The sequence below is a fragment of a genome, unplaced genomic scaffold (genome assembly GCF_019419815.1).
Source record: "Pyrus x bretschneideri cultivar Hongxiangsu unplaced genomic scaffold, Pyrus_bretschneideri_v1 Contig12, whole genome shotgun sequence".
NCBI classification, from domain to species: domain Eukaryota; kingdom Viridiplantae; phylum Streptophyta; class Magnoliopsida; order Rosales; family Rosaceae; genus Pyrus; species Pyrus x bretschneideri.
Genome location: NW_025999413.1, coordinates 2,359,510 through 2,383,836, shown reverse-complemented (window position 1 = coordinate 2,383,836; position 24,327 = coordinate 2,359,510). Strand labels below are relative to the sequence as shown.

The window sequence follows — 24,327 nt, the reverse complement described above, 5'->3', positions numbered from 1 at the left end:
GTGAGTTCCTAGAAACAAAACCGTGGAGGTGTGCTAGGGCCCAAAGCGGACAATATTGTGTTACGGTGGTGGAACGGGCCCGGGAAGTGATCCGCCCCGGGCCAGGATGTGACAATCATATTATAATATTAGTCGGCATAAACTTATATTTCAACTGATCTTTTATAATCTAAACTATCTATTATATAAGTACTTTTACAGTCTGAACTACCTGCCATATAAATACTTGTACAAACTAAACTACCTATTGAATTGTAACTACCTATCATGGTGGAATAAGTAATTTTACATGATTCTAACAGTAAGATGTAGTCCTCCATCTTGGTAATGTTAAAAGCCCCCGAAGCTAACACAATCAATGTCAAAAGCCTCTTTGAGCAATTACTTACATAAGACAATCAATGTATAATGCTTGCGAATCATGTAACAAATACCGGCAAAAATGAAGCTTACTGTTGTAAACGACTTAACGAAAACATGTAAAATTACTTGTAGTTCTCATAGTTTCATGCGAATTCAAATTCAAATTTGGATACTAATCTGCAAGAATGGTGAGGAAAATTCAAAACAGGAGTCAGATAGAGTTTTTAATGAAATGACGAGATTTGATGAGTAACTTTTTTTTTTTTTTTTTTTTAATACAATGATATATTTTACACTAAAAAAGATGAGAGTTTTTTTATAAAATGATGAGATTTGATGTGTAACCTAAAGTTCCATGTTAATTTTGGAAGAGTCATGATAAAACATTCAACGATAGTTGGTGCAATTTTGTTTTCAAATTATGGACATTTTAATTGCTCTACTTATAAGACCCTACCTATGACTGTGCAATACATTAGACCCATATCAAAACATACGGATCAGGATCCTCTCTTGAGTAAAGGGTGAGAATCCTCCTGACCAAGCCCATCGAGCCGTTGAAATTTTATCCAACTGCTACAAACAGGGGGCCCCTCTAAAGTTATAATAATTGTAACCGTTGGATAAAATTTCAACGGCCCGATGAGCTTGGTCAGGAGGATCCTCAGGCCCAAGGTCTTATGGACCAGAACATGGCCCAATTATAAAGGTCAGGCCTAATTTGTCCCATATTAAAAAATATATTAATGAATTAAGACTTTTAACTCAAATGATAAAATAATGAGAAATTTTACGTTTAATTCTTGACAATATTAGCTTAGCCCGGCCATATTTACTATTATAGTAAAAAAATTAAGGCTAGGTAAGGCTAAGACCATTACTATTCGGCCCGAGTTGGCTTAAGTTAACCCACATGTCTATAGTTAACCAAGACAAGAAAAATATCATAAAATTTTTGTTCTAGTTGTTGAGTACTACCAGTAGTAGATCTACATCTTGCTCACCACTCCAAGTAATTTAACCAAACCAATGACCCTAGCATCCTTTTTTCATTATAATATTGTTGACCCTAAAAACTACCAAGCTTACGTGGTGCACAGACCGAATAATTAATAAATTAACTACGTCATTCGGTTATGTGTGAGGTGTGCCAACTAGTCGTTCGAGCTTGGCCGGGGAGTAAAATATGTTGATGTGGCGTTGAGCGCACTGCTGACTTCTTGATCTTGCGACTGCGGCTGAGGAAGGAACACGTCTCGGCCTTCGGGTTCTAGAGCCTAAAGACAAGGCTGCTAGTTCTGCGAAGTTCAATATCACATTCGGCTTTCAATGTGCCGAATGTAGCAACCTGTAACACCTCACTTTACTGAGATGACATCTACCAATAAGGACTCGAAAATCTTTGTCGACCGAGACTTGGATAGGTAATCAGTCGGCCAAGAAATAGTGTTGTTTATCCAAACTGAAGGTGCTCATTGATCGGCTGATTTTACGGCTCTAGTGTTGTTTATCCAAACTGAAGATGTCACCGGTTGCCTTCACAATGTTATTTATCCAAACTGAAGATGTGTCGGCGAGACAAAGAAAATAAAAATCTCAAAGTTGTTGAGAGGTTTCGCGTAGAACAAGAGTTTGCGCAGAGCAGTATGTATGTTGAATTGGAGAGGTTTTGAACATTGCAGAATGCCTTGTATTTATAGAAAACTTGCTTGATGTGTTGTGCCATCGTAGGATCTGACTCGTGGAATACTATGTTGATGCCAGACGTATCAAAGCACTGACCTTCTCCCGTATGTTGCTAATCCGCATGTATTTGAAATTATCCTTGAGATAATTCTCATGTACAGGTGCATTTAATCTTCCACGTGGAAGCCATAGAATGCTCCCTTATTGTTTGTCTTATCAGTGCAAACTCATTGCAGCAAAAAATGTAATCATTATCTTCCATCACCTTGCCATTTACCAAAAATGTAATCATTATCCTCCACTATTCATGCATGCATTCTTCATTATCTGATTAGTTTTGAACTTGATGATCATCTTGCCATACTCTTACTCCATTCAAGATAGTCATGCTATCTTTTTACGAAATTGCATCAGTATTAAACCACACGGCATTGTATCAAATCACCATGACTTTATTACCCAACTGTGCTTTAGATAATTAAATATATTATTAAGAGACAATTATTATGATAAAAATCATAATATTATTGCCCAATAATAATTGAAAATCATTTCAACCACTTTGTCGTTCAACTGGTCTAAAATCCTGCTTATTTAACGGTCTCGATTACTCGAACCAATGATGTAAAATCGGGTCCAAACAAATACTAAGGCTATTATAGGTAATTTCATATGCCGTCACCATTTATGTGCGAAAGTATACCCAACTCAAAGGCTCTTCCAACGTCCTCTCAGAATTTCTAAGCGACCATAGTGAGAATGTCACATATGGAGGAGGAAAGAAGTGGAGGCAGTGGCATTGACCTCTCCAAGATCAACCTTAGGCCGTTGGAGATTTCCAACGTTGACGATTTCATGGTGTGGGTTTCCGATTAGAAAGTGCCTCGCTTGTGCACATGAGAAGATTATGACAACAAAGAAAAAGGTCTAGACTATATCAAGAATATCGATACAAAACATCCTTGGTTCAAGGCAATTTGCCTTGACAACAGACCAATTAGTGTCATTTTCGCGACCCTCAATTTGGGCAATGACTGGTGTACAGGTGAACTTGGCTATATTCAAAGAGTGGACACATTTGGAGAGACTTGAATCGCTTATTGACATGGAAAATGTGGGGTCTCAGAGTGCTTGAAAAGGTCGGTTTATGAGAGAAGGTGTGCTGAGAAAGTATTTTATTCCTCCTATTGGTACATATATATGCTTAATACTCCTCATACTGCCTTTAGATTAAATAATGTACTCCATGCTCCTATGATGAAATTCAATCTTCTTGCTGCCTATCATATTTTAAAGGAAAAATTAGCATCCGGTCCCTAATTACTAATGTTCATTGATTGAAATCTTATTAGTTTTCAAATTTTGATCCAAGTGTCTAGCATTAATGTAATAATGAATTTACATGTCAGTTACATTTTTTTTAAATAAAAATTAATAATTGATTTGGGATTTTAATACTCACACCTTTATTAAACTCCTAACTAATTTTCAATTCAAAACATTTCCAAAATAAATAAAAAATTAGAATAAGTTTGTATCCATTAGCTTTTTATAAATTGTTTCAATTTTTTAATCTTATATGCACCCATTCATGTAATTTTTTTTTTCAAATTTTTAATCTTCAAATGTACCCATTCTTATATAAATCTATTCAATTTTTTTTTCTAATCCATTTTTAAACTCATATGGGTACATTCTTTTCTTTTCATTTGAGAATGTATCCATGTCAAGTTTAATTGAAGAAATTTACTAATGTTATTAAGCCTAATATCTATTACTTTTTTTGTGTGGTTTTGAAGAATGTACCCATGTTATGTTACAATAATTGTTTTTGTTAATTTTGATGAATGTACCCATGTTTATATATACACACACAATAGTATAATTTATATTTTAATATTTTTAACCCCACAGATTACGAGTTTTTATTTAAAATCTCATTAATATAAACAACTCAAATTTTAATTTTTAATTTAAAAAATATAGTAACATACATAGAAATAAATTATAACATTAATTTCAGGGACTTCGATAAAAAATTGAAAACCAACAAGATTTCAGGAATATTGATAGTTAGGGACCGCATTCAAAGTCTTCCAGATTTAAAAGATAATTATTGTTCTTAAACCCTTGATTCTAGGAGTTACGAAAAGGCCATAGTACTATTTACTTTAACGAAAAACCACATTTTTACACTAAAAAGTTAATCCTAGTACTATTCACTTTATCCTTTATTTTGTCCTTATCATTAAAATTCAAAGTTTAAGCCATTTTCATTAGTTTTCCTTTGATTATGATGCATCTGAAATTAGGATCGTTCAAGGGATGATGCTTTTTAGGCGGCAGTTAGTCATGGTTTATATCCAGTTCAAGGCCTTCCCTCAGTATCAACAAACATCTCATTCTGTTTTAATCAGTAATAAAGCATCTGTACAGCTATTGCACAAGAGGTTTGGACATCCCTCTACTGCTAGTTTTAGAAAAATAGTAAATAGAAATAAGCTTTCTCACAGCGGTGAGAAGTTTGTCAATTTCTTTTGTTTTTGATTGTGCTATTGGCAAAAATCACAAAAGCAAGGCAAGGCTTGTGACCAAAGGTTATTCTCAGAAGCCTGGTATTGATTTTTTCGGAGAGATATCTAAAGATGGACGATTAGATAATTGAAATACAATATGTAATGAACTCTACAAGAGTGTCCCTCGAAAAAGTTTTGAGAAACTATTAAATAGTTGTTTTTTTTCTTTTTCTCATGCATATATTTTTAAGTATTCATCTAAACGTGTATATTTCACGTCAGGATAAAGCTTTGAAGCTTCTTCTTCTCCTTCTTCCCCTATTTCAAAGTTCGTCAGATCGCCTTCATAAAAAACTTGGTAGAAATGCGCCACTCCTACCTGGCCTGCATAGTCCATACCTGAAATATGACATTCAAATCGAGATCAAAATCAAACTAGCATATGATTAAATAATTAGAAAACTTCATTCTAATCCTTAGCAAAGATGACTTATAGACTAAAATTATGAGTAAGATCAAAATATAATTTTAGTCCCTTGATACATTAATAACCTTATTTATCAATTACATTAGCATTTTTTAATTATTTCTCTTTTTCTTCCTAATCTTAATGTATTAATTTTATTTCATTAAAATTATAATTTTTATTTCATTTATTATAATATATTTTGTTGTAAACATTTAGATAAACTAATTTTTGTTATACAATATATTTCGATGTACTTTGTCTTCTTCATTTAGGTACATTAAATTCTATATAATACATTTCAATGCATACATTTAGGTACACATATTTCGATATAAACATTTAGGTACATTAATTCAATATAATACATTTCGGTGCATACATTTCAGTACACACATTTAGGTACATTAATTTAATATAATACATTTCGGTGCATATATTTCAATACATACATTTTGGTACTAACATTTAAATACATTAGTTCGATATAATACATTTTTTATACATACATTTAGGTACATTAATTGAGTCTTTTAAATTTGAAGAATGTAAATAAAATTAATAAATTAAAAAAAAAACTTTTTTTGGTCAAAAAATAAATTAAAATTTGTATATTATAATTTAAATATTTAATGGAAGACATTACATAAAATGCACATTAATTATTTTGAATTAAGGACACATCAATGGACTATATTCAATATGTAATTTAACATCAAATTTATTTTAAATTTTAATATTCTTGAAGAATTAAAGTTAAAAAACCCCTTAAATAATTATATAGAAATTTAATGTGTCGAACAATTAAATCCTTTACGAGATTGATCTACGATGTTAACCACATAAATTTACCCATCGGGTAGCCTTTGAGCCACAGGCCCACAAGCTAGGGTTTCATGAACTAAGTTAGTAATTTTCTTTAATTATTCCGCATAATTAAATACCTTTCATAGAAGCAAGAAAGTCTTGTTTAGAAATGGTGATCTGTTGTAGTTTCCTGCCCATAACATCTTCCCACATTTCAACCAATTCTTTATGAGTGACTACGTTCTCAGGTGGACGAATGTACAATGTTTTGTTCAATGTTCGCAGATCATCTATAGTCTTAATCAGTGTATGTTGCGATGTCATCTTCATCCACAATAGTCACTACACAATAAATGGAAATCATCAACGAAGGCGATTAGTTCTACGTCGTTTAAAATTAAACCAAAACCATATAGATATGTAGAAACTTATATGATATATTATAGTTTGAGCGTTTTCCTGATTGTAAACTTAATTAATATGTCACCTTTGTGTTACCATCTCCATAGATAAGCACTTTTTCCTTTGGAGGAAGGACTGTCCCCAGCTGCGCAAGGTTGCCACCAAAATAACCCGCAAAGGCGAAACCACATACATAAGTGAAGGGGATTTTAGCATCTTGTATCGCCTTTCTCACAACCATTTTATCATCAAATGTAACTCTTCCTGGTTCAATTGCATGTCCCATGCGTGCTGGGTCGAGACCGAACTCTGATGGTAAGAAACGCTGCACACACACACACACACACACACACACACACACACAAAAAAAGCAAGGGAAGAAAAACAGAGAAAACTACAATGAGGTCATAATTATTCTGTGTTCAATTTTCAAAAATTGAAGGGTACAAAAACTAAAAACTTAGTTGAAATAGTTATCAAACATACTCTAAATTTCAAAATATCACCATTTTTTGCACAAAGTGGACGGAAATATTACTAGTCCATAACTAGCGAATTAGTGGCATACGTACCTTAATATTCCCGGCTTCTTTGATAGCTTCAACAAGCTTGAGCTGCAACAAAATGTTGTGACTCCGAATATGCGCCCCAGACATGGTGCAAATGACAACATCGACAAGCTTGACGGCACGAACAAGGCTTTGGAAATCAGAAAATGAACCCTCCACGAGGTGAGCCCCTTCCTTCTTGAAGGACAGAGCATCTGCAACTTCTCAATATCAAGGCCGATCTCTGGCCTTTGAAGGACATATGTTGGGTGACCTACGGCAAGGCTTGCCCTAACAACCCTTCTTCCTACGAACCCAGTACCACCTACCACAAGAACTTTGCTCATTCCCATGCCAACTAAATACTACTTCTGTTTGCCTCTTGGTTTGTTTTTCTTGCAAATATTAAGGGAAGAGTAGCTCTATATATAGTAGTTGAACCCATGGAGCTAGACTGAACAACAATGAGTCTGACAAATTGTAGGTCCTAATTTCAACTGGGAAAGGGATCCCTCTCCGGATCCTTCCTCTAATCCAAAAGATCAAGGAATCTAGGTTATTAAAATTTAATCCAACGGTTACAAATAGGAGCTCATTTTAAAAGTTGAAATAATTTTAACCTATTAAATCAAATTTCAATAGTTTAAATCATCTGATTTGGTGAATTAAAAAAAAAGATCCGAAAAGGATCCATTTGCTTTCAACTAGGTAGTTGGTTAGGTCGTAAAACTCCAAGGACATTTAGGATAAAACTTAAATTTCATTAAAATATTATGTTATTTTATCATTTAATTTATATAATTTTGTTTAAAATTTTGATTTTCCTCAAATTATCCTATATATATAGACCTAGGGTATCTGTATTTGCTGACCTATGGGAAATTAGATTTTGATACATATACATGTTTTCGTTGAAGGAGAAGATTCTCTCATCTCCTAATTTTTCTCATATTTTCTTCCCTCCTAATTTGAATAGTTACGGTTTAGCCACATCAACATCTTATATTGATTTTTTTATAGAGACAAAAGACAAAAAATAATATGTGAGAGTAGGAAAGGGAAGGAGATGAGAATAAGAGGGGAGAGAATCCTACTCCATTATTAATTACTTTTTTGGCGAACTTTTGTATTATGATATTATTGTATGGATTTGGATCCTCTCCTTAGTAGAGAGTTCGTGTCCTCCTCATCAAATAACACGGGCCTTTGGATTTTGATCCAACGGTTACAAATAGGAAGTTCTACTAAAAATTACAATAATTGTAACCATTGGATTAAAATCCAATAATCCGTATTATTTGATGAGTAGGACTCGGACCCTCTGCTCGGATCCAAATCCTTATTGTATTAGGTACTCAATCAAATCAAGTGTCTTATTAATTACTTTTTTGGCAAACTTTTGTATTACGATATTATTGTATTGGACAAGGATTGTCTGTCCTCGTGTGTCCTTGTGTTTTGTGTGGTCACGGTTAAATTACGTTAACATTTTATATTATTTTTTTTATAGAGCTAATAAGACAAAAATGAATATTAATATCAAATGTTGACATGGCTTAACCGTGACCACACAAACAGAAGAGCACGGAAGGGCACCGAAAGTGGAAAGACAGCCAATCTTTGTCCTATTGTATTAGGTACTCAATCAAATCATGTGTATTATTAATTACTTTTTTAAGGGAGAATGATCTACTATTGTGTTGCTAATGAGAAAGGAGACGTTGAGGATTCATCGGAAGAGTTTTCCTTCCCATTCAAGGGTAGTGAGGTAGAAGGGTTGAAGCAAAAGTTGAAGGAAGAAGCCGGATTAGAGGAAATTGTTGTGTGTTCACGCAATCTCTGATTGGAAAACTTTATCCCCTTCGCTTTCATCTTCTGCCAAACAACCACTATATGCATATCGTTGTTGCTCCGTCATCGTCCAAAGGTTAGAATTGTTTCAAGGGGTTATCATGTTTTCGTCTTGGTAATTCTAAAATGTTTGATGTCTGATTCCAAAAAACTTACTGGAACAAAAGTATTTCGTACCAAATTTGTCAATCACATTGTTAAACACCTCTATCACAGATGTGCAATTTACACAGAACCAACCTATATAAGTGCGTTTCACCTCTGTGAGAGACGTGATCGGTGAATGTGATACATGCGTGTTTCTTAGGGGATACATATATAACGAAAATGTATGTTTATTCCTTGTTTCGTTTTATACTTGTGGTTTAACTATGATTGTCTTCTGCCCTTCAGCAGGAAGTGAGTCTTGACTGATTTGCAAAACCTGTTTAACAACATCAGATACCTTCTTGTTCATATTCTGTACATTCAGCTCCAAACCTGCTCAAATTTGCGAGTATAGATAGGAAAGGAAGTAGCACATCGTGCAGAAGAAGCAAGGAAACCCCTTCGCTTACAGAGGCAGATTGTCTTCCTGTTACCGTGTCTTTCTTATTCTCTCCTATTAATACGATCACGATTAAACCATGTCAACATTTTATATTCTTATTACTTTTTATCTTATTATCTTTATAAAAAATTTAATATAAAATATTAACGTGATTTAACCGTGATCTCATAAATAAAATAAAATGAGCATGACACGGTAACCGAAATGCAGACAATCTGCCTGCATTGATAATACCCCTGATTTGATAGAGTGCCTAATACAATAATCTCATAATACAAAAGTTCACCAAAAAAGTAATTAATAATACACCTGATTTGATTGGAGCTCCAGAGCTCTAGATTGATCAAAATCCGTTGGGTTCTGCCACATTCCACGTATCTTAGTCTTTTTCAAAAATTATTTAATGCGTACGAAGTATGGATCGAAGCATTTCGTGTCATAACCAGTGAAAATTATAAATAAATAAAAAAATTCATCAATTTATATTATAAAACGTTAAAACTCACATTAAGAAGTTGACAACTCAAAAGCACCCAATACAAATAATAATATTTACAATTATTTCAACTTGTTATCAATACATTAACGATAATATTGATAAAAACATATAATATAATTGAATTTCCGACGTATTTTAATATGTTATCAATTCAAAACCACGCCAAGGTGAATCTCATAGGCACTCCTCTTGTATATTCGATTTTACAGTACGCCACTGCAACCGTTTGCTACGGAGAAGCAAAACATGGTAAGGTGGGATGACGTGGCACGAGTCAATTAGAAAGAGCGTGAATTGACGATTTCATCCCTGGATTTAATCGGAGTCAAAAGGTCCTCGAACCATTTTCCACTATACTTCAAGGTACCATTTGGTACGTAAGACAGGACGGAACGGAGTGGAACGACACGTTCCGTCCCACGTTTGGTGCACCTAAAACGGGTGGATTGCATTGTTCAACGGGACAAGTTTTGGATGAATTTTCGTTCTACCTCATCCCCTGGAACGACTCGTTCCGCATCCGTAGAATACAAAATTATAACATTTTAAGACAAAAATGCCCCTCTCCCATTGTCTATTTCCTCAGATCTCAACCTCTTCGTCTCCTTTTTCTTCCTCCTCCCTTCCATCTGAGCCCTAGTTTTCCACGACATCTCTCAATATTCAAAAAAATGGGGAAGCCATCCAAAGGCAAGAAATCTGATAATTTGGGGAAGGGAATGGTCACCCCCATACAAATCGCCTTCATTGTCGACCGATACCTCTGCGACAACAACTACTTGGTAACCTGCTTTCTTTTCAGAACTGAAGCTTCGTCCCTCATTGCCAAATCGGCGATTTAAGAGGTACCTACTTGATTTTTCCCGACGATTTGTTTGAAATCGATCTGAAAGATTTCTTATTTGTCTGATTTGAGATTTGAGTTTTTCTGTTTTTTGCAGGCTCTGAAGAGTTTGCTGAGCGTGATGAACACTTACAATGCTGGCGGAAGCCCCGCAATCTCTGCACCTCCGGATGTGGCTTTGAAGTCGATGCTTATGGCTACTCTGTGCTCACCTGTCTAATGGATTCGCTACAGGTACAATCCTAAGCCTCCCCGTCTGGTTGTTTGCTTTTTGTTTGAAAAAATTGCCTAAATGAATTGAGAAATCTTGTGGAAGTTGCATGTTTAGTGAGCTTATATGCTTCAACTTGAACTCGTAGACTTTACATTTTTTTGCCTTAACTAGTTATTTAAACCATTGATGGCTACAATATACAATTGCAGGTAATATCTTATTGTTTTTGTTTGTGTTTGAGAAATTTGTTGCATTCATTGAGAATAGAATGAAAGTTGTATGTGACTTTTGAGAGCTTAGATGCTTTAACTATCTAACTGTTTCTGGGAATGACTATTAGGCTGACATGGTACTGGAATTCCTGCAGAAGATTTCAAATCGTGTTAACAACTCAACAACTTAAAAGTTGATGTATCATTAGATAACACATAGTGCACTGCTATTTTATTAGCTCGAGTGATAGGAATTGTATTATTTAGCATTACACAGTGGGTTTAGTATGGATGTTGAAGTGATTGATGTCGAAGGAATGGTGCATCGTGGAATGGTGGAGAAATGATTGGCTTTAATCATTATACAATACTCGTGCTCAATGGGTACCTGTGTATTTCTGGGATTCCTTTTTTGATGCTATATCTCCCAATCAAAAGTACGATGGCTTCTTTTTTGAAGGCTATGTGAATTAACATACCACATTACCATTGTTCTTTAGGCAATATGAAAGAGCTTTGGAGAACTGGTTTGAAAGGGAAATGGAACCAGACTTTTCTGATTGTGATTTGTGTAGTTTTTCTATTTTATTATTACTTACCAATACTCTTTGCTTTTCATTTTATAGGTCTCCATGTATGTTGTTGCAACACATTAGGTCTGTTGGGATTGTAGGGATATTAGTTAGTTGGTTAGTAGCTTATGAGTGAAGCAAAGAATATTTGTATAAATAACAAAAACCTCTTTCTGTAATTCATTTACTGTTCAAGGAATACAATCTTTAGTCATTCACTTTGTCTCTCTAAATTATCTGCCATTGTTTTTCGTCCTGCTTTTTCTGCAGTCTCCAAAAGCTAATCATGGTATTGTTATGTGTTCAAATATGAACAAGTTCAAAAAAAAAAAAATGTCCCGTCCCATCCCGTCCCATGCATAAACATTGTACCAAACAACAGATAGAACAGGGGTAAGTTAGTCATTCAATCTTTTGGTTCCATTCCGTCTAATGTGTACCAAACACAAAACGAAACAACCGTCCTGTTCCGTCTTGCGTGTACCAAACATAACACATAACCTCTGTTCTGTCCCGTCCCGTCCCATTCCGTTTCGTCCAGTCTCGTCTGCGTACCAAATGGTACCCAAAGGTTTCGATCCAATCTAAACCACCAATTTTCTCTCGGCTAATGCTAACGAGACTAAATTTGTAGATAAAATTTACAAAGTAAATGACGTGTCATTAATATGAATAAGAACATTTATCAACACTTAAGTCATAATTCAATCATCCACTTTCATGGCATTTAGTTTACAAATTTTATCTATAAATTTAGTCTCTACATAAATCAACATTGAAATCATAATGCAATCATCAACTTTCATGTCAATTAGTTTACGCCACTGAATACTATGGTTTGGTGGTATTCCTCTCCACTTGGAAAGTGAAAGATTTTAGGTTCGAATCTCGTAGATGACGAATTCGATATCTTGTAGATGACGAATTCGATACCAAATTAGGCTGCCAATTGTGTAGTTTATCTGAACTCCTTTCCCTTTATGTAAAAATATCGATGTACTCAAAACAAAAACATATTATTTAGTTTATAAATTTTGTTTCACTAACATTATCCTATCGCAAAATTTTATTTTTAATAAACGATATTATTTACACTATTTACACGGAGAAGGGGTGGGCTTAGCCTCAGCAATAATATGGTTCAAATTCATCTTTGACGAGCATCAAATATAAGATGTCTCACTTACATATGAAGAGAAATACTATTAAACCGTCGTGCATCGTATCGAAAACTTTAAAGCTATTCGATTTAACCGTCTATCAGTTTGAGTTGTAGGGACGTCCTTGCTTCGCCCCCTACTCGTGCATGCATACTTTCTGTTGGCAATTTCTTAAACACGTAGAAGCGCATGAGCCAACTCCTCTATACTACACAGGCATGGAGCCGCTGCATGTATTTAGCACAACGCTGCACCAGCATGTTCAATCTCCGAGCCACCCACGCCGTCTTCGTCACCTCCGGCGTCCACCTCAACACCTACGCCGTCAGCAAACTCATCGCCTTCTGCGCATTATCGGACTCCGGCAACCTCCCGTACGCGTCTCTTCTCTTCGAACAAACCCAGACCCCCAATTTGTACATATACAACACTCTCATTAGAGCATATTATCGTAGTTCTGAGCCGCATTTGGCGATGTATTACTTCCATTTGATGTTAAAACAGAGCGGCTTAGAACCCGATAACTATACGTTTAATTTTGTGATACTGGGTTGCGTGAATTGTTCTTGTCTAGTTTCGGGGACGGAAATTCACAGTTGGGTGGTGAAAAATGGGTTGGTTTTGTTGGATGCTCATATTCAGACGGCGCTTGTTAGATTGTACGCTGAGTGCAAGGTTTTAGATGATGCCCGGAAGCTGTTTGATGAAATTCATCAGAGAGATGTTATACAGTGGAATGTTCTTGTGAATGGGTATTTGAAATGTGGATTGGCTTCCGAAGCTCTGGAGGTTTTCCGGGAGATGTTGGTATGTGGGTTTGAGCCTGATGACTTTTGTGTTGCTACAGGGCTCGCGGCTTGTGCTAATCTGGGGGCTCTTTGGCAAGGGAGGTGGATTCATGAGTGCGTTAAAAGGAGGAAAGAGTTGAAGTCAGACGTGTTTGTTGGGACTGCGCTCGTAGATATGTATGCCAAGTGTGGTTGTATTAATTTGGCTGTGGAAACCTTTGAGAGAATGTCAAAAAGAAATGCAGTCTCGTGGGCAGCCATGATTGGAGGTTTTGCAGCACACGGATATGCAACTGAAGTGTTTCATTGCTTGGATAGAATGCAGGTGGTGGATGGCCTCAGGCCTGATGAGGTGGTCCTTCTTGGAGTGCTAATGGCTTGTACTCATGCAGGTCTCCTCGAGAAGGGCAAGTCTCTGCTCGAAAACATGAAAACTCAATATGGGATTGTGCCAAAACATGAGCATTATAGCTGTGTTATAGACTTGCTCTGCAAGGCAGGTCAGCTAGAAGAAGCACTTCTGCTTATTAGAAGAATGCCCATGAAGCCACTTGCTTCTGTCTGGGGTGCTTTACTGAGTGGGTGCCGAGTCCGTAAGAATGTTGATCTTGCAGAGCTTGCTGTTGAAGAACTTCTACAGCTAGAAAATAAGGACAGCGAAGAAGAAGCTGGTGCTTATGTTCAGTTATCAAACATTTATTTGGGTGCACGGAGAAGTGAAGATGCAGTTAGGATAAGGAAGATGATCGGTGAACGAGGAACGAATAAGACACCAGGATGCAGTATGATAGAGGTGGATGGAAAAGTTAATGAGTTTATTTCAGGAGATGTATCACATTTACACCGAGCACAGATAGGTGCTATGCTGGAGCTGATATCTGCTGACTTAATTCAGGATTGAAGGGTCTGCATACCTATTGTTAACACGTCTGGTCCTTCTGGATTGCGAATCATCAAGGATTATGACTTCTCGTTGCCTGTCGGTACTTGCCATAAATTGTTGCTGCTCAAATGTTCTCTTCAAAGTTTCAAGCTTTGTGAGCTTCGCTTGCCACTAGGTTATGTCTAAAGATGCATGCTGAGATTGATTGGGAAATATCCTCATCACTCTGAATGAGGCAGAAAAGGGTGCGTGAAATTCTTTCCTACGAACAGTTACATCCTGCATATCTTATTCCATGTTATTAACCCTCTAACCCACAAGCATTTGGATGAAATAATATTTATAAGTTGAAGATAAAATCTTTGCAGGATTCGGTTCTAGGATAACGAAGTTGCTGTCGATCACCACCTGCAACAAAGACTAGTATGTTGACCCAAAAAAAAGGTTGCCGGTAAATCTGCTTCCTTAGTTTTTCTTATCATGGAAACGTTAGTAGAGTTGCTAGCACCATAACACGATTTCCCGATGTCTCAGCTCCATGAATTGTATCTTGTATTTCTAATGAGATTAAAGATGAATTGGCTGCATTTGTATTCAACTTACTGATTTCAGTTATACACTTCAACCTCACATTAATTAGACTTGTTTTTTGTTCTCATACATCAAGAATATCGAAAATTGAATAGAGTAATTCCATCAGGCCCGGGTAAAAAATCTGCTAACAACGTTTCCTTGCTTCTTTTGAATGATGTGCTACTTCCTTTCCTATCTATAATCGCAAATTTGAGCAGGTTTGGAGCTGAATGTACAGAATATGAACAAGAAGGTATCTGATGTTGTTAAACGGGTTTTGCAAATCAGTCAAGACTCACTTCTTGCTGGTGAAGGGCGGAAGACAATCATAGTTAAACCACAAGTATAAAACGAAACAAGGAGGAAACATACATTTTCGTTAAATATGTATCCCCTAAGAAACACGCATGTATCACATTCACCGATCACGTCTCTCACAGAGGTGAAACGCACTTATATAGGTTGGTTTTGTGTAAATTGCACATCTGTGATAGAGGTGTTTAGCAATGTGATCAACAAATTTGGTACGAAATACTTTTGTTCCAGTAAGTTTTTTGGAATCAGACATCAAACATTTAAGAATTATCAAGACGAAAACATGAAAGCCCTTTGAAACAATTCTAACCTTTGGACGATGACGGAACTACAATGATATGCATATCGTGGTTGTTTGGCGGAAGATGTAAGCGAAGGGGATAAAGTTTTCCAGTCAGAGGATTGCGTGAACACACAACAATTTCCTCCAATCCGGCATCTTCCTTCAACTTTTGCTTCAACCCTTCTACCTCACTACCCTTGAATGGGAAGGAAAACTCTTCCAATGAATCCTCAACGTCTCCTTTCTTATTAGCAACACAATAGTAGATCATTCTCCCTGCATCTTTCTTCGGCGAATCATGATCAAATGACTCGCTTGACTGCGTTTAAGAACAAACAATAAGAAGCCAAAAATATAATTAAACTTGATAATCATAGAAGTCATATTTGTTAATTAAAACCAACCTGGTGTTTGGAAGCTCTCGGCGTCCTACGCTCAATCTTAGATGGAGATGTAGGTTCTGAAAGTGCTGAAGACTTCGAAGGCAATGCATCTGGTTGTGGAGGAGGGGGTTTCGCCACTGGGTGACGTTCTGGAGATTCAACCCGAACCTCTATAACATCTACATCCCACAGAATCCAATCCTGTTTTGCGGTTCTTTGAGGGATATCATGGGTGACAGAGTTTCTCCAAGGCGGTACGCCCCCATTTGCGCGCAAGAACTGGCCATAGGGCGTCCTGAGCCGGACCTGATATCCTTCTTTTACAGGCTCCCATTCAAGGGAAGAATCTAATCTCTTTGGCAGTGTTTGCAGAACTTTCTTGCCTCGCAATCCAAGACGGTATGGCATGCTAGAGGCTGTTAAGTACTTGCCATAACAGCTTTTGAACCGTAAAGTGTTTGCATTTTCGACAAACTCCACCATCCATTTGGCATTCTTTGCCGTGCCTTCGCGATCTTGGAAAACAGTCTCTTGATCCTCGTCTGCTAATAGATATTTTCCGTGGTGGCTCCGGAAGCGTACTGATCTGGCTTTTTTGAAGAACTCCATATATATATGTAGCTCTAGGAAACAATAAGACCGATCAAGTTCGGTGATTAAGCACACAAAAACATCAGAGAGATCGATTGAATAAAATGTACAGCGTTAATTGTCAGAAATACGGATTTTCGATTGTATTTTCGTCTTAAATTTTCAATGCGTTTTGTACCCTTGAACTAAAAAAGGGAAATGATATGAAGTAAGTTCGCGCCTTGCATTATGTGTTTGTGAAGGGGAAAGAATTGGAGGCAACGGTTGAGAGATATTGAGGAAATTGAGGAAACTATATATATCTTTTTCTATTACAAAAAAGAAGTTCTCTCAGTTGAAAAAGAATTATAAAAAGAGGAGTAACAAACATGTATGATTTTCTCCTGTACAAAATGAGGTGCGTAAAAAGCTTATCAGCGGCCAACGAGGCGGTTAAAAAGCATATTAATAGTTAAGGGGTTATGAATTGTTGATACGTTTACAACTAATGTTAGCGTTCTTTTTTGAAAGTTTAGTTGAAAGCGGTTAATCAGCAATATTAGTGAGATTTTTTATCTAAAAAAAGAATTGTAATAATGATGAAACTAGAGGCAATTTCCTTAATAGCTAATCAATTTTTGGAAATTTGTTTCAGCTAAACACAAGAACTTTGCTGAAATCCAAAATTTAATTGGAGGATTTTAGCTTCATTTAATAGAAAAAGTAACACATTATGCAAAATCCAATTGATTGGTGATAGTGCGTGCGGTGTAAAATATATATATATATATATATATATATATATTGTCAAGAAAATTGCAGAAAAAGAAAATTCCAAGCTCCTCCAATTTCGTTCTAGATCGAATGGGCACTTCGCACTTATCGATTCCAATATCGCACCTAAGAGACTGCATCCACAATAATTAGAGGAAAACAGTGGTAATAGCCAACCCACGAGTAACAGAGCCAACAAACACATAGAAGGAGTAGTGCAAACATCTGAGCTGAAACTCTACGCACTTTCCGAAAAATACGAGACAAGTCGCGTTAAAGATGAGTAGTTGCAGACATAGATTGATGTTGGACTGAGGGAGAGGAGAGGACTTTAACGAGTGAGGATGAAGAAACTGAGCCAAGTGGGAAGGGTGGACATTGGAGTGATGACTGATGAGAATCATGGTGCATGGGCCGGAAAGAAACGAATTTCAGAGTTAAGGATTTTGAAATCTAAGGCAAAAGGGAGTGGGGGAAGGGGAGATCTGAACGGAGATCAGGGAAAACGCTGAGACAAAAGCTCAGAAAGGAACCTTATAACACAAAAGCTCACAAGTGAAGGGAACGACGAGGGGATGGGTAGGGAAAAAGGCGGGTTGCCAACTTGCCACCGACCCCAAGCCAAGGGCAGGGGCCGGCGGCTTGGGAATAGTTCTGTGTATTTTGCTCTAGGGTTAGGCGAGAGAGAGAGAGAGAGAGAGAGAGAGAGAGAGAGAGAGAGAGAGAGAGAGAGAGAGAGAGAGAAGCCTGCTATTTGTTGCGTGTGTGTAAATATATAACTTATTCTATTTTGTAGATAGAAGATCATCTGATCATTCATACAAATCATGCAAGTACAACCCTAATTTTCTTGCATACATATCATATTTCCTAATTAATAACCCCAAACTCCAACGTCATGTTATGTATTTTTTTTATCCGAATCCGATACATGATCTTTGGATGAAGAAAGATCAACGCCGACTGGAGAGTCTGGCTGTGTTTGTGAAGATTCCGACCGCGAAACAGACTGTGGATCCGGTTCTGTTGGATCTTGTGTTGCAGTAGTACTATAACAACTAGCACTATCATTAACATTATCAACGTTCCTTTGTTCTTGTGGTTGTTGTTGTTCACGAATCTCCACAACTTCCACATCCCACAGAACCCAATCTCTCATCACACCTCTACACGGATTGTCGTGCGTGATCGTGTCTTTCCAAGGCGGCACGCAACACCCGCTTGCACGCAAGAATTGCCCGTTCGCCGTCTTCAGCTTCCACTTGAACCCGTCTCTTACCGGCTCCCATTCCACTATCGGATCCAACATCTTTGGCGTGGTTTGCAGGACTTTGTTGCATTTGATCCCTAGAATGAACGGCGTGCTTAACGCCGTTAAGTATTTCCCGAAACAGCTCTTCAATCGCAATGCATTTGGATTATCGCTAATTAACTCCACCGTCCACCGCGCGTTCTGCACCGTTCCCTCGCGGTTCTGCCACACCGACACTTGATCGTCATCGGCTAATAGGTATTTGTTGTGGTGGCTTCGAAATCGTACCACCTTGGCTTTTTTGAGAAAATCCATACAGTTATTGCATGCACTGATCTGAATCATTAGGCACAACGTATTAATTATATAGATAATTAGGGTTATGCATGCATGCATGATTGAGCAAAAATACGTCGGGTATATAAATTTGAATTAATTTATACCTCGAATAAAATCGGCTGCAAATTTACGCATTGCCGTCGGTGGCGGTGCTCAATGGAAGAATCAGAAAATAAGGCGGAATAGGAAGAGAAGGAATTAGAGGCAAAAGGTAGCCAAAAGTTTGAGGCAGCACGTGAGGAACTGTAAGGGAGACGCATACAATACAATTAAAGGGATGGTTATGATCGAATTATGAAATTAATGAAAATTTATATCAAGCCGGTACGTGTAGAAGTAAAAAAACACATCAATTTGGATAAATTATGCAGATTTGAGCTTAATTAAATTGGCTAGAGAAGTTTGAATTCTCTACATATGCATAATTTGAATGAATTATTTAGCGTTGAAGTACCTACATAGAAAAATGTGTGGTTAGTATTTTTTTTTTAATTACAAAAAATTAATTTTTTAAAATCAATTAATTACGAATTATTTGGAAATGCTTTTAAAATGATTGAAAGCGTTTTTTTGATGAAATTGATTTTAATTTCCAAAAACATCAACATTAGAAGGAACCAGCATCAAATATGTACTGTGTGCTTTATCGAGAAGCGCATGAAGTGCTTTTTTCAAAAGGCACATAACTGTTTTTTCAGGAACCACTTTGATTTTTACTAAGAATTGGTTTCAAAAATATTTTCAATCATTTTAAAAGCAATTTCAAACAAGTTATTAATTAATCAAGAACCAAAAAGAAAAAAGAAAAATGATTATTTAATATAATAGAAGATAAATGTGGGGTAATTCTCTTGGCTTATATTGGTTCCGTCCACACAATTTCTACTTCCTAAACAATTTTATAGTACGTTTTTTTATCGTTGCATTTGTCTACGGGAAACATACTGCGTGGATGTTATGGAGTTTATACAACTTGGTCGCCAAGTCTTTTACTTTCCACCTCTCGAACGCACTCAACTTCACATGATGATCAAACCCTATTCAAATTATTACTTAAGCTATAATATATCCTTAATTAATTAGGTTGATTATACTTCTTCAAGCAGTTGGACGGATATGTATACTTAATTATATATAAGGATCCTTTAACAAGAGGATCCTTATTTTTCTAAAAAAATGGGGATCCCTCTTGACCGTTAGATTGACTTTAATAAAATTGTGTGGCCTGTGATTTAATCTTAACCATATAATTTCATTAAAGTTAATCTAACGGTCAAGAGGGATCCCCATTTTTTTAGAAAAATGAGATCCCTCTTGTTAAAGGATCTTTATATATATATATATATATATATATATATATATATATTATGGATTGAATAAAAGGTGGAACATATTATGTTTACAGAAAAATCGTCGAATAAAGAGTCGAACGAGTTAGAATTGTAGATGATGTTTTTTTATTTTTTTTATTTATTAATTTTATAACAAACGATATTATCTACACTATAAGGAGGAGAAGGGTCGGTTAGCCTTACAATGGCTAACAATAATATGGTTCAAGTTCGAACTTAAGACGTCTCACTTACAAGCCAAATGAATACCACTAGACCGTAGTACTAAGTGACATTGTAGAAGTTTTAGTTCTCTGTATATGGATCATTTTGAGACCTTTTCCATAAATAAATGGTTCATTAATATTCAATTTCAATTATCATGATCATACATACAATTTGATTTATAATGTACTTATCTCATCATGTTTTTTCAAATGTGAGAAAAAAGTAATGCAGTCCTGCTCTCCTAAGGTCTCCATTTTGAGGACTTGTGAGGACCAAATAAATATTAGCCACGAGATTATATTAGTTTAGATCCAAAAACTTAAACATTTTGAAGACCTTAGAATAACAGGACTCAAAGTAATGAAGGGAAACTAGAATTTCAGACTTCTAATTACTGTGAAACTTATACAATCTACTTTTTTTCACTCTTTACCGAAGAAAAATTAAAAGAAATAATCAAGGTAATTAACTCTTTGCCAAAGGCAAGGTAAAATATAGGACAAACTGTTTGTGTCCACAAAAATTTAACCACACCCTACTTTATACCATGCATGGACGGCCTTTTTTGCTGTAATTTGTGGATGGTGTTTCTCCTTAGTTCTTTTTTCTTTATTTTGGCACATACATAATCTCATCCAAGACAACTAACTAGCTTTAGTTACAATGGTTAGCCCACGTCTATCACAACAAAGTGAAGAGGGGTATACTGGTGATTTTCCAGGTATAAATATATACAGTGGAAAATTACCAAACAGCCTAAGCTAACCGTGCAACTGTGTATAAATATGACTCCCGAGATACTTACAAATCAGTTCAACAAGATCTACTTTTGAATAGAGAAACGTTCAAATTTTACTTGGTCTTCTAATCCACCTCACTCTCGTTAATCGCAATCGATCAAATCTGGTTTTTGACGGTGAAAACCAAACCATATCGCATATTCTTATACCTTTCCATCAATTTTCCAGCCTTATAATTCCAATCACTTTTGTCTTTGCATCTATATTTCTCTTCCTCTCCCTCTCTCCAATCAAGTTATTAAACCCTAATTGATGATCACCAAAAAGGTTGATGAATGTACATTCTACCCTGCAATGACGATAAAAGGAGGCACAAGCCAAGCCTGTGCTGCGTGCAAATACCAAAGACGAAAGTGTGCTAAAGACTGCGCTCTTGCTCCACACTTTCCGCCCGATCAACCGAAGCTGTTTCAAAACGCCCACCGATTGTACGGCGTTGCAAACATAATGAAGATTCTAAAGCAAGTTCATCCTGAGAAAAGGGAGGAGGCTATGAGATCGATCATATATGAATCCAATATGTGTGCCAAATTTCCAGTCACCGGATGTATGGGCATCATAAACCAATTAACTTTCCAGTTACAGCAAGCCCAAGAAGAGCTTCGATATGTGAGAACGCATCTTGCAATTTGTAAGGATCAATGTCAATATCGAATGCCTACTTCTCCGCAGCACTACTCGTGTCCTTCATCGCAGTTGCAGCTAGGCATACCTACGAACACCGATGCGGCGGCTCTGACACTTTATCAACAACATCAATATCCGTATCAATATGCTTCTGGTGGCAGTGGTGGAATGCCCTGGGTGGCTAATGAGTATCTTGCAAATGGACTTAATGGGGTTTATATTGACGAAAATGATAATATGGTAAAACCTCTTAGGGTTCAACATCCCTATTATAACGATATCAATGTCGAACAACTTATGGCTATTCAGTCCAATTTGGTTCCTTCACAAGCCTTTCCTATTCACCAAGAAATGGATGTTCCCCATGATTATGATGACATTCCATTTGATACAATTGCTGATGATCGACAATCGTATATCGAATCTAAAGAAGCCTGTGAGTCTAGGTATGTGCAATTTTTAACTAATTGTCTTCTATAATTTGAGACTTATGTTACTATATGTTGTCTAATTGCTGACCTCCGCTTAGCCTAGTTGGCTAGATCAGTGTTCCCTTTCTGCAGTACCGTAGTTTAGATGATTTTATGCTACAATTTTGCTTACAAATTAAATTTAATTATATGCAGTGCTGAATCATCTTTCAAGGGCACACAATCGATCGAACATGTCTCACAGAATGATCTCAAGAGTGCGGCAGCATGCTTCAGTCTAACAAGTGTGAAGTAGCTATATCTAGAAAACAACTGAAGTAATTCAAGTAATTTCAGAACGAGTTCCTTAGTTTTTCATTTTTTTTTTTTTAAATTCGGTGTTCAAAGCTCAACAATTTTGTTTAATTGTTTCCACGTACGCATTCATTGAATAAGAGATGTAGGCTAGCTCTTAAACAATCATTTTTGCAGAGGATTGATATGCACTTAAAATTTTCACTGCCCTTCTATATTTCTACTCCCAAGTTCCATCAGACATTTCACAATTTTATTAGTGTTAATTAATAAAGTTATTATTTCTTTTGTTAAATATTAGTGTGATAGGCAACAATATCTCTTTAGCCATTTTGATTGATGCGATCATGAAAAATATTAAAACACACATAACATTGTTTAACAAAATCAAAGTGATGGTTTCTCTTCTCTCGTCTGAAAGGTCAGTTGCATAAGAAGATCATCACATGCGCAGTTTGCATAGAGGATGTCATTGAAAATGAATAATTTTAAATTCAATATTTGAGATGATTGATTAAACATGAAGTAAACTTTTTTCTTCTAATCCTCTCATTTTGGAGAGATTGGAATGAATGAGTTTTCTTCTAGAGCAATTGATCTCCTATCTCCAAGTTGACAGTAATTTTTTTGTTTCTTCCTTAATTAAACATGCATTGAAAATAGTAACTTATTAGTTTCAATCCAATATTTTATACGCCAAAAAATGTGCATTCTATGTAGAACTACGGTGGTAGTTAGCTAGTTTGCATTTTTAGTGAAATATCGTGTCATATTATGATACATGTTGCAATATAAACCTCATGAGCACTTCACAGCAGATACCCTGCTCCACTATCCATAGAGCGGGAGAGTTATTGATATGTAATATTTCATCTATATTACTGATAATATGTAGATTTGTGTTGATATGGGATGTCAATACGTATAATTAATACGCTGTTGATATTTACCGATATGGATATGTCAATATTCTCGCACGACTTGTCACCAATATGGTGTCAATTTGTTGTCAATATGTCAAAAATGTGGCTATTGATATTTCATCAATGTGGTGACGTATATGTCATCGTTGTTTGAATCATGAGATTGAGATGAGATTAAGTTGTAAAGTGTGCTTAAACAACTTACTAATTGGTTAGCGCTTGAGCACATTTCACAGTTTCATCTTATGATCTGAATTGTTAATTTTGAGATGATCAAATGAAGAGTTTACGTGAATTAAAGCTAGATAACTAATTGTGGTAGCAAATCTTTTCCATCTTTAGTCTTGACAAAATTGTACCTACAAAACAATTAAACAGCTTTGATCAACCGATGCCTAGAAAGTTTAAAGCTTAATTGCGTAGCCAAAGCTTACCAGAAGTTGGTGAGATGGGGTTTTTATAGGAGTTAGGCCGACCACATGTGTAGCCTTTGCCCTAACATGACATTTGATTGGCCAAGATGAGTCATCTGCATGATGGATGAGGAAACAATTATCCCAAAGATATTATTTAAATAATATCTTGAGATTATCCTTGAAATATTCTTAATTGGATATGATCGTGATTCTTGATTGATTTTATCTTCAATTAGGAGATCTTATCTTTCTTTTTTTTTCTTTTTTTTTTTTTTTTTTTTTTAACAAAAGGAGATCTCTTTAGTATCTTTGACTTTTAGTCAGCCCCTTATGTCTTCAGTTATGTTGAATTGCACATGAATCGAATGTGGGTCTTGCCAATTTAATGTGAGCATCTTCGTCACTTGTGGGTAAAAGTCCACTGTTA

The 24,327-nt window shown here is 36.1% G+C and overlaps 4 protein-coding genes, 1 long non-coding RNA gene and 1 pseudogene across 5 annotated transcripts; 3 read left to right on the top strand and 3 right to left on the bottom strand.

Annotated features, from left to right (window-relative positions):
- Positions 1 to 4,634: 4,634 nt before the first annotated feature.
- Positions 4,635 to 7,193, bottom strand: LOC125474108 (annotated as a pseudogene).
- A 3,046-nt stretch (positions 7,194 to 10,239) lies between these two features.
- On the top strand, positions 10,240 to 11,696 carry LOC103961878. Its single transcript, XR_007255806.1, has 3 exons — positions 10,240 to 10,533; positions 10,630 to 10,766; positions 11,087 to 11,696. It is a non-coding gene; the product is annotated as an uncharacterized LOC103961878 (long non-coding RNA).
- Positions 11,697 to 12,805: 1,109 nt separating this feature from the next.
- Positions 12,806 to 15,019, top strand: LOC125474355 (pentatricopeptide repeat-containing protein At3g28660-like). Its single transcript, XM_048577914.1, has 2 exons — positions 12,806 to 14,606; positions 14,730 to 15,019. Exon 1 carries the CDS (start codon positions 12,880 to 12,882, stop codon positions 14,377 to 14,379), a length of 1,500 nt encoding a protein of 499 aa, XP_048433871.1. The 5' UTR covers positions 12,806 to 12,879; the 3' UTR covers positions 14,380 to 14,606; positions 14,730 to 15,019.
- A 455-nt stretch (positions 15,020 to 15,474) lies between these two features.
- Positions 15,475 to 16,524, bottom strand: LOC125474160. Its single transcript, XM_048577602.1, has 2 exons — positions 15,952 to 16,524; positions 15,475 to 15,818 (listed from the first exon to the last, which is right to left on the bottom strand). Exons 1-2 carry the CDS (start codon positions 16,522 to 16,524, stop codon positions 15,555 to 15,557), a joined length of 837 nt encoding a protein of 278 aa, XP_048433559.1. The 3' UTR covers positions 15,475 to 15,554.
- A 1,636-nt stretch (positions 16,525 to 18,160) lies between these two features.
- Positions 18,161 to 18,826, bottom strand: LOC125474205. The gene has a single exon (XM_048577641.1). The coding sequence runs from the start codon at positions 18,824 to 18,826 to the stop codon at positions 18,161 to 18,163; it is 666 nt and encodes a 221-aa protein (XP_048433598.1).
- Positions 18,827 to 21,461: 2,635 nt separating this feature from the next.
- On the top strand, positions 21,462 to 22,637 carry LOC125474159 (LOB domain-containing protein 27-like). The gene is made up of 2 exons (XM_048577601.1): positions 21,462 to 22,282; positions 22,463 to 22,637. Exons 1-2 carry the CDS (start codon positions 21,462 to 21,464, stop codon positions 22,560 to 22,562), a joined length of 921 nt encoding a protein of 306 aa, XP_048433558.1. The 3' UTR covers positions 22,563 to 22,637.
- The last annotated feature ends 1,690 nt before the right edge of the window (positions 22,638 to 24,327 follow it).

Excerpts from the sequence above, each read along its gene's own strand:
- LOC125474159 (XM_048577601.1), top strand. The coding sequence starts at position 21,462 with ATGATCACCAAAAAGGTTGATGAATGTACATTCTACCCTGCAATGACG. Across the intron at positions 22,283-22,462 it reads AAAGAAGCCTGTGAGTCTAG|TGCTGAATCATCTTTCAAGG; the intron begins GTATGTGCAATT and ends AATTATATGCAG.
- LOC125474355 (XM_048577914.1), top strand. The coding sequence starts at position 12,880 with ATGAGCCAACTCCTCTATACTACACAGGCATGGAGCCGCTGCATGTAT.
- LOC125474205 (XM_048577641.1), bottom strand. The coding sequence starts at position 18,826 with ATGGATTTTCTCAAAAAAGCCAAGGTGGTACGATTTCGAAGCCACCAC.
- LOC125474160 (XM_048577602.1), bottom strand. The coding sequence starts at position 16,524 with ATGGAGTTCTTCAAAAAAGCCAGATCAGTACGCTTCCGGAGCCACCAC. Across the intron at positions 15,819-15,951 it reads TTGAGCGTAGGACGCCGAGA|AAAGATGCAGGGAGAATGAT; the intron begins GCTTCCAAACAC and ends GATTCGCCGAAG.